At 41.7% G+C, this 17,507-nt stretch overlaps 1 protein-coding gene across 1 annotated transcript in view; it reads left to right on the forward strand.

Moving 5' to 3' along the window:
• The window catches only part of rgmd (RGM domain family, member D), a 17,930-nt gene extending 3,017 nt beyond the window's left edge, over positions 1–14,913 (forward strand). The window contains exons 2-6 of the mRNA XM_008338567.3: positions 3,092–3,354; positions 6,578–6,618; positions 8,706–8,854; positions 11,456–11,967; positions 13,351–14,913. Coding sequence (XP_008336789.1) covers positions 8,761–8,854; positions 11,456–11,967; positions 13,351–14,034 — 1,290 coding nt within the window. The 5' untranslated portion in view covers positions 3,092–3,354; positions 6,578–6,618; positions 8,706–8,760 and the 3' untranslated portion in view covers positions 14,035–14,913. The remainder of the gene's footprint in view (positions 1–3,091; positions 3,355–6,577; positions 6,619–8,705; positions 8,855–11,455; positions 11,968–13,350) is intronic.
• The last annotated feature ends 2,594 nt before the right edge of the window (positions 14,914–17,507 follow it).

Raw genomic sequence — 17,507 nt, forward strand, 5'->3', positions numbered from 1 at the left:
GGGGGGATGGGTTGCGCCCCCCCCCCCGAGTCGAGGGAGTCTGAGGAATGATCAGTCAGGCTTTGATGCCGCTGGCCCCTGCCCTGGGTTTCCACAGCACATGAGCGTAGGCAATTACAAAAGTGCTCCTAGTCAACTGTTATTACTCTGTAATGCTCCTGTCTGGGGCAGGAGGAAGATGAGGAGGTGGGGATAAGACAGAGGAAGAGAAAAGAGTATAAGGACAGGAGGAGATGGAGGAGGAGGAGGAGGCAGGAGATTCTGATTTGGTACACGGTCTGTACCAGTCTGGTATGGTACAGGAGCTGACCAACATACATGTCTAACCATGATAATTCTGTCTGTAGTTGTAACTGACAACTTCTCCATCCAATAGCAACAGAAAAGACCAGAAAAGTACAATACCATCTGGAGGTTTCAGCACACAGCACACATGTGGCAAACAGGAAGTATTTGGGAGCGAAGAGTGCGAGCAGGACAGGAAGGATGGGCCCATTATTCCAGTAATCATTAAACACATTTCCAAAGAAGGTCAGAAATCTAGTTCATATGAAAATTACTTCCTGACTCTATTTGTGGATTTAGCAATTGATCACAAAGATTGCATTCTTCTGTTGTAAAGTAGATTTTGGATAATGTTTTATCATTTGGAAATATGGAAATTAGTCATGAACACTGATCTGGACCTGTTGGGCCACAGTAATCCTAAAGGGTTCTTCGTGCCATCCACAGCAACAAAAAAAAGAATAGATAGATAGATGGATGGATAGATGGATGGATGGATAGATGGATGGATGGATAGATGGATGGATGGATAGATGGATGGATGGATAGATGGATGGATGGATAGATGGATGGATGGATAGATAGATGGATGGATGGATGGATAGATAGATGGATGGATGGATGGATAGATAGATGGATGGATGGATAGATGAATAAAACTTTATTAATTCCTCTGGAGTTCCCTTCGAGAAATTTGTGGTGATACAGATGGACAAGCATCAAAACATAATATATGTTTATATATACTGTATATATACGGCTCTAACACCCAGACTTAGACCGGACTTAGACCTTAGATAAGAGGATTTCTATTGGTAGTTCATAAATAAAAATGGCAAATCAGAATGTAGCATTCACGTGATCAAGATGAAAGAGTCCTGCGAGCGTGTTCAAGCACAGCGCAGGACCAACCGTTTAATCCTATCAAATCTTCAAATCAATTTCAAATACACACACACACACACACATACACACACATTTGAAACAATAGACAAGCTGTACTTAATGCTGCAGATCATGCAGCACCGCTGCCACCCAGCCCAGCTCTAACCCACTCCACCTCACACCTGCTGTGTGCCATGAGAGGAAAGAACAACTGGAGGCATGGTCAGTGCCTGTGTGTGTGTGTGTGTGTGTGTGTGCGTGCATGCGTGCTTCCATTTGGTCATTGGAGGCACAACTGCATACGAGCTCTTGTCTGAATGTATGTGCTTGTGTGTGTAAGGAGGACATGAGAATGCATCAGCACAAGGCATGGCCTCAGCTTGATTTAACCCTCCGCTGAATGCCACTGTGACGCCAGTCAGACTTTGTGTGGCCACATACCTCCACTGAAGGAGATATGGAAAAAATCTGTGGACCAGTAAGTCTTGGAGATTATATGGCTCCTCTCCGCTCTGGCCTCAGTACTGACCGTGCCACGTCACTGCAATTTTAGGCTTTTGTCTTTAAGTTAAAAAAAACAACAAAAAAAACACAGGTGAATTTGTCATTAAACGCACATACATCCTAAATGTGTGTGCGTGTGTGTGGATGCGTGTGTGTGTGCGTAGGAAAGAGGGGAGGCACTAAAAAGGGGATTATATGTAGAAATAGCAATGGATCAAGTTAAATTCTACACTGGCTTGATTTTTAATTGCCTCTCAGCTGCAATGGATGGCCACGGCAGCTGTCAGTGTGAACAGCTGCTCGCCTAAAAAGACTGGACACCAGCAACTCAGGCAGGGCCAGAAGAACAATGCCGGATGACTCATATGCAGCCGGTGAAGTATTTTGCAATTTCACTTGACAAATGCACGCAGGATTAGGAATCGCTTTTATTGGAGATACACATCTGTTCTGAGGCGCATTTCCCAGGGAGCTCGCAAAAATGCATTTTCTATGCTGCATGGGCACGGCAGAAACATTCTGCTCTGTTAGTGAGGAAAAGTAAACTATGGCAGACAGTGTTGTTCTTTTTTCTCTCTCTCCATCGTTCAGTTTTGTAAATGTGGAATTTGTGAGTTTACAAGTTGCAATCTACAGCTGTGAAAGAACCAGGGGGTCTGAAGGATCTGACGGAGCACTCTGTATGGATTTCCTGCAGAATATTTTGTTAGACTTCAATTAACTACTGTTGTTTTGCTCTCTCACTCACTCTCCAATAGCCCCAGGCCTTGTGGCTGACTATTCCGCGTCTATAAATCACCAGGATTGCACACTTATATCCCGGAGCGAGCGCGCTAAGCCAGTCTGGGAAGCGTAATCACGCTCACATCTCCTCAGCCTGTTTGCAGCGGCCAAATGATAACCAAACACACATTATAGGGCATGATCCCTCTTGCTTGTGAATTCTGCTCATAAGCTTAAATAGTGACGCCACATGAAAGAGCTCAGTGGTGTGACTCTGTAGTGCTTCGGTGATTGTTACCAACCATAAATAGCGGTGTTTTGGGTGTTTAAACAACAGAACATTTAAAGCCCAAACACACTGAGATTTGCTGAAGAAAGTTCAACGCTACAGGGGGCGGGGCCAGGGTGATGGGAAGTGAAGATCAACAACCAAAACAGAAGGACGTTCCATTCTTATTGCCCTCCTGTTCAGCTTACGCCGGGGCCAATGGTCGGCTGCACTCGTATTCATGGCAAACTGTAGGAGAATATGGGAAGCCTTCCAAGTGTGACACATGCTTTTCAAGCCAGTGAATAAGTAGCATAAGTGTAGTATAAGCGCGGCTGTGCGTGTTTCTGAATATGCACGCATGTCATTTTGCTTTAGTCTTTTTTCCACTCATTGCTTTCAACTCTTTTTTTTCTCTCTTCTCAGAAGTGCCCTACCCAGATATGTAGGAATTAGGCCACATCGCTCACTACCATCCTGCTCTAATCAAAGTGCCGATTCTTGAAACAGACAGCTGTTGTCATGTGCCTTCATTCAAATGGCTATCTGTCCCTGGAGCTGCCCAAGTCCTTTGTTGGTCAGCTGAAGTAGTGGAGGGGACCAGAGTTAACAGTATCTGCCAATTCAAACTCCTGTTAGAGCAGATCTCCTGTTCACACTGCAGAATATCCCACAGGCAAACTGACCAGGTAAGTTTCTTTTGCCCTCCTTTCTGATCTAACACAGAGCATTTACAGATGCACACCTGAAGAATAAGGGTCGGAGTGGGTTTTTATTTTCTCTAACATTTAAGGTTCTATATGCAAAACCAGATCTTGAATGATTTCTATGAATTAAACGTTAAAGATAACTATCGATACAGGTTTCAGGAGCAAGTCGTGAGCACGATCGTAGACCTGGTGGTGTTTCTTCTCTTCTGTGTTATGTATGATGCAATATGAAGACAAAAATCGCAACAAATTGTGTGAACGTGAGAACCATTTGCCCAAAGGCAACGGAATGGGGGAAAAAAACAACTCTATCCATTTCCCAGCACTGGAGGATGAGATTTCCTTACCAAAAAAAAAAATAAAAAATTTGTGTTGAGTATACTTAACAGAAGTGAGTCAATCCATTTTAATTGGCAGACATTTTCACCCCTGCCATGTTCTTTCACGTTTCACTGCCTTAAACCAACTCAAACAGGAGGTGGCATTCCCCAAATGCTTTCATGCTTAAAAATTCGGTTGATCAAATGGCTAAATTTATACTCACAGGAGTTATTGTCCGTCCTGCTATTCCTGGGTCAAGGCTGTCGTCTGGGTGGGCCGCAGCAGAAACAATACCAACTGTTGCTGACTAACCAAGGGACAGACTTCATCACAAATACATCTGGAGGTTCAGTCTTTGTGTGGGCGCCACGAGAGTCATAAAAATACCTGCTGTATGTTTAGAAGGTCAGTATTAGGGTGTCCACTCTAAAAATAATAAAATCTGTCTTCTGCTCTGAGGAGAAAGAAACTGTAACATGACAACATGGGGATAATCGTCAATGTGATCACAACAGAACAAACATCAAACACATCCACCTTCAAATTCAACATGTAATACTTAGATATATAAAGAACTGTCAAACATTGATCTATTCTCTTAAAGTAAACCCAGTGAGACTCAGGTGTCCGCGTCACGTGACCTTCTGTAAACAAAAGAGGTGTCACGGTGCAATTTGTACCTAATTTCTATCAAGCATGATGGCGGATGACTGAAAACTTTGGGCGTGGGGGGGGTGGGTGTTGTCAGGAAAGGAAAAAGGCGAGGCGTGTTCAAACAAGGTTATGCCTTGGAATCATCTTCACGGCTGCTCACTGAAGCTTTACGTTTAACTGTTTTTGCTACTTGATTTATTGGTTGGAAATAACTCGGTCAGAGACAGAAAATATTAGAGAAGTCAAGAAGACAGGGGAGAGAGATTTAACCCTAAAAACACATACACAGGCAGGATTTAAGTCCGAGGTCAAATGGCACTGAACTCTCTCCTCTTAGGCTGAGGATATCAGAGGTCCCTCTGTGGGCTGCTCTCCATTTATTTGACCCACCATCCCCTGTCAACCTGGAATGATCCTGTGACCCCACAGCTAGGGTTACCTGTCAGTTGACTGTCTATCATGAGCACGGGGCTTGATGCTGCGTCAACGTTTGTTCTGGTGGGGGTGTTGTTTAGAAACAACACAAAGAAAGGAGCAGAGACAGAGAATCATTTAGATAGTAAAGGTTTAGAAAAATCAAGGTCTTTTTTTTCAGGATGGAATAAAGTATCGGGAAGTATGAGGCACCGACTGGTGCACTCCCCTCTCCGATGCTGTAATTTAGGTTTGTTCAGGGACAAAGGTGCACAGCAAACACATGCCTGCATAGATACCCACTGGAGTGTGTCTCAGCAGGTATCCCTGCAGCGCCGTGTGTTCTGTCAGCTATCAATCAGGCCGCTGTAAGTGGGATCCTTGAGCAGAGATAGTATCACCGCTGCCCCGTATACACTCACACCACAGTTCCCTTATCTCTACCTAGATAACAGATCCCTTCAAACACAGAGAGGCCTGAAACAGACACACTCACTTTCTGTATTTCTCTCTCCCTCACACACACGCACACACACACATGTTCCAACTGTTCTTAAGGCCACTTCATTTAAGAAAAAAAAAAGCACTCAATTTGTTCTGGTTCCTGTTTAAAATTCAATAAGTGTGTCCGTTATGTTGCGACCATGTGGTGCGAGGGCCTGTGTGTCTTTTGATTTTAATTGCTGATGTTATCAGTCCCCAAAAGAAACACGATACACGTCTCAGTTAACCAATTCAAATGAGCATGAAATTAAACAAGAGTCAGAAGCATGAAAAAGAAAATCAACAGTTTGCCGAAACATTCCCCTTCGTCTTTGTAAACGCCGTTGCGCTGCATTTTAATTTGACAAAATGTTTACGTCAACAGATAAACAGGACGTATGGCTCAGGGCACCCAGATTTAGAATACATGAGCGTCGTAGAGATTCTTCAAATTTTAAGTTAATTCAAACTCGCTACATATTTGCCATAAGTGTGTGCCACTAAGCTGTTTTTTGGTTTGGGTTTTGGTTTGGTCCTGAACTGGCCCCTTTGTCAGGTTTCCACCAGACCACAACACGTTAGGCCTAATAACAAAAACAAGCATCCCAGTATGGAGCTAGTCCCACAGTGCGAGGACTTTAATGAGGAACATGTGGAGCTGCCCAGACACACAGTCAGAGGAAACCCAATCCCTCAGCTCCTCTCCTCCCCCCACCTTCCTTCTCCCTTCCCCCCGTTCTCTAAGACTTTTTTTTTCTCATTCTCATGCTTCACCCTCTGGATTTTATGTTTCAAATCCAATAGTCCACCAACACATTTAGTCCATCTGACTATTTCAGTGTTACAGCCAGATTAGAAAAGAAATATTTGTACACATCAAAACATATTTTTCTAAATGAAAACAAATGATTCTGTTTTTTTTTTCTTTCTCATTTTAACAAGTTACCCAGAAGTATTGCGTCCATCGGTGCTGCTGGCGTGTACATGCAGTATGAGCTGGGCCATGCAATGTAATATGCTAGTAAGAAAATGTAGGAAGATAGAGGTCTGTCTTACGCTTGAAGGCCAGCCTCAGAGTTACCTTTCATGTGCTGAATTCATCTCTGTGCTCCATCCACCTGGTTCAATTAACTGCTCCAGTGATTATTGGCGGCCCACTGGGAAACCATAGTTCATCTAGCAGACAGCACCTTATCGATTTCAGCTATGCCTTTGATTTTGTGATAGTTTTGTTACGTAATACACGTGTGTAGGCAGTGTTTATATTCATCCCTAAAACTAAAAGTTGGGCTTTTGTTCTTTAACTAAACTTTGTGTATTCCTTCTTTAGGAGATGTCATCAGTGACTGCTGACGGCAAATACTATAACAGGTGAGACATGCAATTATCATTTATTAACAATCTTAGAGCTAGTTACTACTACCCCTGAAATGCATGTAATGCATGCAAGTGTTTGGAGGGATATATATGTAACCATAATACGAAGCCATGAAAGGCATCAACAAACCAAACCAAGACTCCATAATTAGCTGAACAAACAGACTAAGGTGAAGCTCTCTGGGGAGATGAAGCAGGCACAGTGGACTCAGTGTAACCGAGGCCCTTAGCTTCAGTTTAGAACAATCCAAATGTTCCACTTGGGTTGAACTGTCTTGGTTTCCCCCACATATAAATAAACCGTGCACCAACGTAGGCTTGTGAAGACCTTTTACATGACTGACAGGCCACCTGAATCACACAATTGTGTGGTTGGAGGAGCCTGCATGTGTGTAACAAAAACCTGGGATCCAATAACTGCCTGGTTAAGTTTTTTTCTGGTAAAGTCAAAGATGAAGACTGAAGGAGAACCACAGCTGCAACGCAAACAAAGCCTTTACATTGAATCTGAATGAAGAAAACCTGAAACATTATTTTTCTTTACCTCTATTCCCATGTACTGTTTTCATTTGTAGCTGGCTGCTGCATTAATTTTATAAACTCATTTGGCACCAAAAGCACTCAGTGTCAGGCTGAGAGCTGGTGTGTCCACGTACTTCATGTGCCTTGCAGATAGTCTGGCCTCACAGCAGCTGTGCAAATGAAAGACAGAGAGCTGCTGAAGGAGTGCGAGAGATGGAAAGTTGGCAACGACAGGAAAAGAGTAACACACAAGTTGCTAACTGAAAATGTAATGGAAAAATCAATAGGACACCGGGATTTGCTGCGAGAGTGCACGTATTTTCTGGGTTTTTGTGAGAAACCAAAACAGCCAGTGACCTTTCCTGTCAGATAAACACATCAGATTACAAGTCGGAAAAAGAATGACTTTGTTGAACGAGTTTCAAATGTAATGTTTTGTAAATGTAATGTTCAAAACCCTATTCTTCTTTACCAAATACCTTCAGCTCCTGTAATTTTATGTATGGTCTCTGTGTTCTTTGTTGTGGATGTATAAGGGGTTTGTCACTTCAGTTTCCAACACATAGGGCCGTTTAGATCAGGTTAGATCAGGTCAATATATATTCCAAGGAAAGATAAGTAGAATTTGTTTTTTTATATATATATAAACAATGTCGTATTCTCTAGAAAAATCTATGAGTTTGCCCTCGCAGCTGTCATTCAAACCATATTATTGTAAGTTAAGGTGAGAAAACAACAGGTGAGAAAATCCTGCTTAATGCTGAAAATACACAAACATTTGTCGTGAGGTGGGAGGGTGTCACACAGGACAGATGTCCCTGCAGCACTTGGTAGTGCTGCTTAGATAAAGCAACACTCTTCCACGGAGCACACATGCCTGTAAAAGGCCTGCTGCAAAGCTATGTTTTTATTTTTACTAAGTTACCCCAGAAACATCGTGCCATTAGGGATCAATTCTTCCTTTCACTTAAAAACTGCTTCTTTGCCTTGTCTAAGGAATGAAATCTAGTTCCTTCAAAAATGTTTTTTTAGTTTTAAGGTGGGAAAAAAACCCAAATGTGTCTATATCAAAACCAGTTGCAGACTTGATTTTGACAGGTTTCACATTAAGTTTGTTTTAAAACTGGATGTTTGCTCTGATTGATTTGCTCTGCAAATAATGTTTGCAGTCCTACGACTGGTAAAATCACTACAAAAATCATTCATCCATGTTTCTAGATTGCCGAATGCAGTCGATGAATGGCAGACTAATAGTGCAGACCTACAAATGTGTGTTTTGAGGATAATCACAAACAGAAAAATCCTAATCAGGGCAAATTAATATCCCCACCAGCCTTACTCATAGAGTCTCTTTAGTCCACTGTCCTTGTCCTAAGTAATTGCCACTACATGTAAATATCAAGTGGTTAGTGAATAATTAGTCTTTCATTGGCCAGCCATCATCACTGGGCCCCAGCTACACTTTAGACCCCTCCCTCGTAGAGCCGCCCTGAAGACGGGGCCCCTTTTGAATGACAGCACTTGGGGAAGGAGACGAATTTTTGTGTGATTTCCCGCAGCCGCAGCGTCGATGAGAAGCAGTAGTTGAACTCCATTCTAACTGAATGGATTGGCATGGGGAGAAGCGGACCTCAAATCACGGCTAAGCGGCAGCTTTTGGACTGTGTAACGTTGACGATGGTTTTTCTCTCGGTGTTATTTCGACCAGGTAAGTTAAGAGTTTGTTAACCCACCAATCTGTTCCAGCACTCGTTCTCTCCTACAGGCAAGCGCTGTGTTCTGTCCCGGAATGGAGGTGGAGTTGAGAAAAAAAGTTAACTTTCCCCCCCTAAAACTCATCCACAAACTACTATATGTTTACAAATTTTTAACCGGACTTCTTTCGTTTGTGCTTTTATTTGTTTCTTTGAAAAGTCAAACTTGTTTTTGAAGTTCGTCGTCCTCATCGCGGACAAAGTGCGTGCTGTTGCTGTAGCAGCGTACTGGCTCTGCCTCCAGCTTGCCTTCGTTGTTGCACCGCCGTGTCCGCTAGCACGAGTTGACTTAGTACGAGTCTTAACTGAAAACAGTATTTACTTAAAACGACATCACTTTGTTATAACCACCGATAGCAATGACGTGTTTTTTTCTAACCACTGCTTATGCTTCTCCCAAAAAGAATTTGTGAAATTCGGGGTTAGCTCAGTGTTAGCATAGCCCGCTAGCAACTGGCTTTCGGCACCAACGGTTCGGGAAAAGAAAACACCAAAGTTTAAAAAAAAACACACAAATGCATTATACAGGACAACAAACGATCGTTCGTTCTGTAAACTTCATATACGTATCCTTTGCACGCACTTTGAGTGTTTTGAGTATTTTTCTAGAGTAGTTGGAGCCAAGATTGTTTTCCCCCACTTCATGCTTCATTTATTAACTTGGTGAGCTGCCATGAATGGGGGTCTTACTTTTTGGCCTGTGAATATTTTAGTCTGCATCAAGACCCCAGCTTACTAACCCATAAAACATGTTTTTAAGGCTTTGGGAACATGAATTTGTTTTTAGAATTATTTCTCCATATAATGTTTTTTTAGGCACTTTAGTAGCTATAATGGTTATGACTATACATGTTTTTCTCCAACAGTAAAAAGGAGAACAAACCTCTGTTGTCACACCAGGATTCAACTTTTAACAATTAAAAATTAAACTTTTGACTAACACTAAAGCTAATGAAGTTTTTTCCCAGTTTGAATAACGTGTGTTGAAACTTGTCTTTTCATTTCGCAAAACATATTTATCTAATTATTATTTTGGCAAACCTGAAATGCATCAGTTGCGACATTGTATTTGGCTGTGGAATGTATCTTTTCTTGAGTAAAACACTGTTAACACTTTAGTGAAAACCGATTTCTACATGTAATACAAATGTGCCAATGTAAAGAAATCTTTGTATGAAAAATCGATCTAATTTAGTAATGATTCTTTTTTTAAAATTCAGATTTCAAGGTTACCTGAGGGAAAGTTTGCTTTGTGAATCGGTGTTATATAAAACAAAGATACGTTACATGTCCATACGTAGCAAAACATTTTACATGTGGCTCTTTTTTCTCTCCCACAACGTTATATCTGTAGTTTGCTAGATTGTAACTGATTAAATTCTAATAGTTCTGCCCTTGTGCATAGTCCTCAAAATGAAAATCAGTCTATAAAGTACCAAATCAAAAATGTCCTAAAAGGAGTTGTGCAACCGATGATGTCAGTACAAGTACTGATTGTTAAGTGTCAACAAAAACTTTCAGACCTATGTGACCTTGCAGATTGGAAGCCTTGTAGAATTTAGAAAAATGATTAAAATGCCTCTGGTTTCAACTTTTAACATTCTGTCCCAGTCTTCCAAGGAGTGAAGATGCAGGATCTGTGTGATGCAATGGCAGTAAGATTTGCCCCAAATGGGCATCAAATATATATAAGTTTTGAATACACTTTTGTCAGTGATAACAGGAGATTTTATGGTGTAAACAGAAATGTCTGCTGTTGCAATAAAAGAGCAGTTTGTTGAAACCGGTTCTGGTCTTCAGTAGACATGATGTATGTAATGTGGAACCTGGCAGATGTTAAACCCCTGTCTGTTTAAAATGGAAAAAGAGACCCAGTCCAGTCAGTCCTACCCAAAAGTAATGCAACACTGCACCAATACTGATGAATATCTCTCATGTCCAGTTGACGTCTAATGGTTCTACCCGACATGGAATATCTCACTTGACAGCGACAAGTCATAAGTGACATACAACAGCACAAGTACTGCCAAAAATGACATGCTGTGATTGTCCAGCTTCCAGTGTGGACTCCAAGTCACTCAACAAGAGTTTCTCTCTGTCATATTCTTCTTGTGATCTTTATGAAGTGATCTGCCCTGGTACACTGCGCCCTGCTGCGCCATGGAGTGTAACTTAATGGACTTCAGTTTACCTCAGTAACAGCCAAACCACATTCAACACCCTCAGGCAAATTATCAGAGGTTGGTTTCCTCCTACAGTGAGGGAACACACTATTTCTGTTAGGGCTAGTTTGGAGGAAAATTGTGACTGACTCTGAATCACAGTATGAGATCGCGGCCTCAGGAGCTAACGCTTTTGGGGTTTAAGAGCTCTCTGGACAAAGTTCAACTTGATAGTGGAAAAGTTTTTATTGTGCCTTCTAATGAACTGAGCTCTAGTGTTTAGTGTAACTTTTTTTTTATGATTGGTCATTTTAGCATAATAGTTGTTCAAAACATACAATGCACCACGTGGCACTCCCTTAACATGATTTCCAACTCTTTCTTTTTCCCCAGCTCACTGCCAGCAGTGTCGAATTCAGCGCTGTAATGCAGAGTACGTAGCTTCTACCTCACCTTCCAGTGGTCTACAGGAAGATGTGACCCATGATGTGGACTACTGCATTGCTTTGAGGGCCTACGCTCAGTGCACTCGGCGTCAGGCACGCAGTTGCAGGGGAGACTTGGTGTACCATTCAGCAGTCTTCCGCATTAAAGAGCTGTTCACTCAACACAATTGCTCCAGTGTTGGGCCCACTTCATCTGCCAAGGTCCCCAGCACGTCCCGGCCAGCTGTGTCGGAGCTTTGCGACTATGAGAAGCGAGCCCCAGTGTCAGGCTCGGCCAGTCAGCAAAAGAAATATGCCCACTGTGGATTATTCGGAGACCCTCACCTACGGACTTTCCGAGATGAGTTTCAGACCTGCAAGGTGGAGGGGGCGTGGCCTCTGATCGACAACCGCTTTCTGTCTGTGCAGGTGACCAACGTGCCTGTTGTCCTGGGCTCGAGTGCCACAGCCACCAGCAAAGTAAGATCTGTCTCTTTATTTTAGGTCCTTTTTTTTACATTTTAGAAAAGAGTGACTTTCCTTTGGCAAATTTTGCCTTTTTTCGAAGGATGACCTCATCCATACTTTCAAATGAGGAAAAATTCCAAGACTCTACCAAGTGTGATTTGACTGGTCATTGTGAGTAGGCTAGCTTAGGGAGCAAGCTCACAGAGTGGAGCACAGCCATAAAGTATCAAACATGTGAAGTTAATCGTCGTTCCATGGTGCCTCTTGAGCCTCCAGCATTCTTCTTGTCTTGGAGCTCCGTCAGATCTGTGAGGGGAAAATAGAGGAGGGAGTCCTTCAGCGGTGTTGAATCACAGACATGCTTCAGCGCTCTACCTTTAACACATGGGTGGTCATATGGTAGTGATTATCTCACTCAAACATTTTCCTCTACCGCCACAATTTGGAATGTTTTTTTCACCCCTCTGGTCAAATAATTAGCAGGGGAAACTTCTTGTGTAAATATGTAATAATGTGGAAAATAAAGGCCATTGGGGCAGGATTTCAGTTAATTAAATGACCAAACCTTCCTTCTCTAGTTATTGTTGTGAGTGAATCCTTTACAGGAACAGTTGGTAAATTCTATTTGTTTAAAAAATTAAACAAGGTTGTATCTATAAATAACTGTAGAAATACTGGAGACAAGTGCAGCCTCATCTTTAGAGTGTGTACTGTCAACAGTGTCCACTCAGATCCACCAGCACTCTTTCATTGTATAAAGCCAGACTAAAGACAGGAAATCATCTGTCACTGACAAAATTCCTGCAAGTGTAAACGTAGCCGCAGTCGCTGCTTTGTCAAGATGTTTTCAAAAAGACCCCAGGTTTTCAGAGCTCATCTGTGAAACAGATCATACTGCACTTCCAGTGTGGAAATAATGGGGGATGCACAGTGAACCAATGTGGTTTTCCAAACAGTTTGTTTGATTCACAGTTCATGGATCGGTGCATGACCAGAGTTATGGCTGTGGTTTAAGAGTTCTTTGTTGTTATTTATGTATATATATTTGATTACAGACTTTGCAATAAATTTATTGCATTAAAACTAGGGTTAGGTACAAATTAGAGTTAAACAGCGGCACAAATTGAAGTTCTGTGTAACTACTAATTAATTGTCATGGCATTACACTAGAGGAAATCACAACAATGGAAAAACCCTGTTAGGCCAGCAAACTCGCGTTTTAGTGGTTTTCTGCTGCCACCTTGTGGCTTAAATGCTTACTGCTCTCATCTATTGGATTTACATTTATGGGTATGACACACAGACCAATCAATGGCACGAAATCTTTTCACACACACTTTTGCTAAATAGTGATCATTGAATAAAGAAGCTAAAGTTGTCTTTTTGTCATTACAGATTACAGTTATCTTCAAGTCCTATCAAGGATGTACAGATCAGAAGGTGTACCAGGCTACGACAGAGGATCTGCCTCTGGCTTTTCAAGATGGGACTCGCAACGGCGGGCAGAGCAGCAGCTTGTCCATCACAGAGCGAGGTGGCTCCGGAGTGGGCCGCCAGGTAAAGATCCTGGCTCGCTACATCGGCACATCCATTATTATTCGACGCGTAGGCAGTTATTTGACCTTTGCCATCAGAATGCCAGAGGAGAACCTGGACTATTCGGAGGACAGTGGTGGTCTGCAGCTTTGCCTGCACGGCTGTCCACGCAATGAGCTCATCAAAGAGCACAGGCTGGGCCGTCAGAGCCAGCAGCCCCGTCTTCAGGGCACCAACACAGAGCTGGGCCCTCTACGGCCTCCTCACCAAGTCTACACGGTGGAGCGAGCTACGGCCAAATGTAGAGAGACCCTGCAGGTGGAGGACGTCTACTTTCAGTCCTGTGTTTTTGACTTGCTGACCACAGGAGATCCAGAATTTTCAATGGCAGCCTACAGTGCACTGGAGGATTTAAAAGCGCTGCCACCCAGCAAACTGAAACAGAACCCCAGGACTCCTGTTCCTTACAATCGAGGAACGTCAAACACGGTGGATAACAGACCGTTGCTGGCACTCCTACTCCTCGTTCTCTTGCTTCTGTGAAATAAAAATAAAAGAGGGTTGTTACAGATTAACATGGAGGCAAACAGAATGTAGACGCGTGACCATCTTGAGGAATGAGTGAGTGGAGCTCACATGTATTTGTTTAATTTTTTATCATTGAATGGTTTTGTCATTTGAAGGATACAATGCTCAAATATAACTTTTCCTGCGATTGCCTTTTCTGTGCCCTCACACATGGGTCACATGTTTTTGAAGAAACAAACTGTGTAGTTGTGTGGTTTGATCTGATTTGTTTGCTTACTGTTATTTGGTTTACATTGTCTCTGAGAGGAGTTTAACCTCGAGATGGGTGAACAGGATGGAATTGTTTTGATTGTAAATATGTAATTTTTTAGTGAGAGAAATGTACAACATCTAAACCATTCTCGTTGAAAGAGGCTTCATGTGGAAAAACAAAAAGATCACTTCAAGATCCTGTACAATCAAACAAGACCAATGGCACTTTCAGGTGTTTACAGAAAGTTTTGTGTATTTTTAAAAATCTCTTCGGATACGATATTTGAGAACGTGCTAAGTACACAGCATCCAACAACGGTGCATAAAAACTACCTATTCATGAAAGTAATGTCAGTATAATTCTCTCAACAGTTCTCATCTTGTGTGAAACACTCCACTTCAAGCTGTCTTGCTTCCAGTTTTAGAGGCTTAAAGAAAACTCACAAATCTTTATATAATAATATATTAAGAGAGTGTATATATGTGTTTTATATTGTGTACATTTGCCTGTGTATAGTTGTTTTTAACTGTAATATGTTTTACATACGCTATGTAGGTTCTTTTGAAACAGTGTAAGAAAAGTAAACTAATATGTGTTGTGTTGTATTTGTAATTTTCTGTATTAAAAGTGTTGGACATTCTGGACTTGCACGCCTGACTTTTTCGGTCATTTCCTGAACATCAGGGCCCACAACCACCCAGCCGCTTTTGTATTGATTTTTATTTAAAATTTACGTTAGCCTGCGTTGTATTTACTTTAAACAAAAAAAAAAAAATCACTTCTGTCCACTCCTCTATAAAACTCGAAAAAATATCACTGGAGAAGGCTTAATGATGAGACAGAGAGCAGAAGGATTAAAAACTGCCACTAAAATGAAAGCTGCATTTAAAAGAAAATCCCAACACTCCTAAAATGAAAGTGCACAATATAAAATAATTATGTGTAATAATTAAATTATGTACAGTGCACTTTGTTGTGTTTTGTTATGCGTGTGACCTCACCTCACACCCACACTCCAGCTGCTGGTCCGTGAAAAAATTGTCCTGAATTCACCCTGGTGCACAAAAAAGCTTGGAGACGGCAGCTGTAAATAGACAGTTGTAATGTCCTTAAATATAAGGTGATAAAGTTTCACAGTAATTCAATGTAGAACTATATTTATCTGATTATTGTCTTGTGGAGCTGTTTGCTGTTTCAGACATAACGTAGGTGTGGAGCTGTGATAAATATTAATGAATCCTTTGTCAATTATTCTAATCTCCACAGTCGTATCAATGTGGTGTAATATTCATCATTCATTAGCATTATGCTGACAGAAGGTACACTGGTGATTAATTGATTAGTTTGACAGTGTCTCCGCTCTAATCTGGGTAAAATGTAAACAAGAATATGATTTCCAATACAGGTAAACATCTACATTACAATGTCTTCTGCAGAGCAAAGTTTTTGTTTTCACTCTTTTTTTCACTTTTCATAATTAAAAGAGCAACCCACATCAACATTAACACAGTGCAAAGCTACATAGAGTTTTAAGGTGAAGGATTTTCTTCTTGTGTTGCTGCTGTACTGCCTCTGTCCTTGTGGGGTCCTCGGCCTATAAGCCCTGACAAATCAGTGGTGAGGCAGGTTTGACAGACTGGCTGCATAGCTGTAGGGATTCTCAGTATGTTCTCAGTCCCCTGAGTAAATGTTACCTCTAACTGCTGAGCTGGCTGCCTGCTTTTGTCTGCCAGAGTGCTTCAAGGCTCCAAATAGGATTTAGTCTGTGGTTATCACCAGGTTAGAGTCAACAACACCTCATGGTGCTTCTTTGCACTGAACAGTCAGCAGCGCCAGCCTTCACTGGAAACCACCAGCACTGCCATTAAGTATCAAACGCTTCAACATCTTTTTTCCCCCTTTTGCTGCTGATGGACATAAAGAGAGTTGGAGTTTTCAGCTGGTTCGCACACAGACCTCTCATGGTAAGCTAATCATTTATTGTTTTTTTACCCAGAAGACTTTTAGGAAACCCTCAAAAATATCACTTAATGAACTTTTCTTTGCATTGTTTACCTTTACTAAGAGGACCCTAAAGGTGTCCTTAATGTGCCTGTCCACATGTGCCCTAATCACAGCCAATGCACTGTTGTTGTACTTAAACTAATGTCAGGTGAACATGAATGAACACATAAATATTGTATGATGTCTTATAAGTACAAAATTAAATGAAGTCCATGTGCAAACTACTGACATATTCAGGTGATAACTTACAAATAGGTATAGTAATATCCATTTATCCTGCAGTAAATGCAACAAATTCACTGGAGAGGTTTGACTCCCTCTGAGTCACCCAAGTGCAGCTAATGTAATGTAGCTCATAATAATCTGCTGACTATCAACTCCTTAAGTAAAGTCCCCAATAAAAGAAACAAATTAGCAATAAGTTTTAAAAAGTGCAACATTAGGGGTTTACACTAAGAGGCTGGTCCACTCCCTCTGCCTTGACTTTCCCTGTAAACAAGGACAATTACCACGCTAATGACTGGAGGAAGAAATGCTTGAGTGATTGATACGCTCGGTGGAATTAGTTTGACATTAATAGAGCACCGGGCGAGATGAATAGGTGGTGGTATGTGTGTCTTCTCTGTGATTGATACTGAGTGGATTGATGGTTGTTTTAATGCAACATGTTTGTTAAACCTAAATGAGCTGGCCTCAATTACTTGAGATAATAAGAAGAAGAAGACATTAAGGTGCTAAAGAGATTTTTAGTTTAATAATATTTCCACAACCTAATCCATTCCATTTTTTTACTGGCGATGGCTACGTTGAAAACATCTTTAATGGGTTGCATTTAGACTTTCTGCAGTTTGTTGACGCTAAATGAAGCACAACACATAAACATGGCATCTCCTCTGAGATTGTTTTTTTTCCCAGTTTCAAGTGTCTTTAAATGAACCCCTGGCATCACTGCTGCACTCTCTGCAGACTCCTGAGAGTCACTCACCCTGTCTGGCTGATGCACGTTGCCTAATGATGCACTCAGAGTCTGATTGTGGAGCTGAGCGAATGACGTCCAGCATATACATACATTACACCCTGTGACGCGGGTCACTGCTTCAGAACAGAGAGTGGAGAGGCGCTCTGGGTCTGGAGTGGGTGGTCTGTTTGTGTTTGTATGTTGCTCTGTCTGTGTTTCAGTGATTACACAGCTGTCTCACCTCACATGCTGTCTTATACCTGACCAAGTCAC

Source organism: Cynoglossus semilaevis, chromosome 2 (assembly GCF_000523025.1).
Source record: "Cynoglossus semilaevis isolate Cse_v1.0 chromosome 2, Cse_v1.0, whole genome shotgun sequence".
Taxonomy (NCBI): Eukaryota; Metazoa; Chordata; class Actinopteri; order Pleuronectiformes; family Cynoglossidae; genus Cynoglossus; species Cynoglossus semilaevis.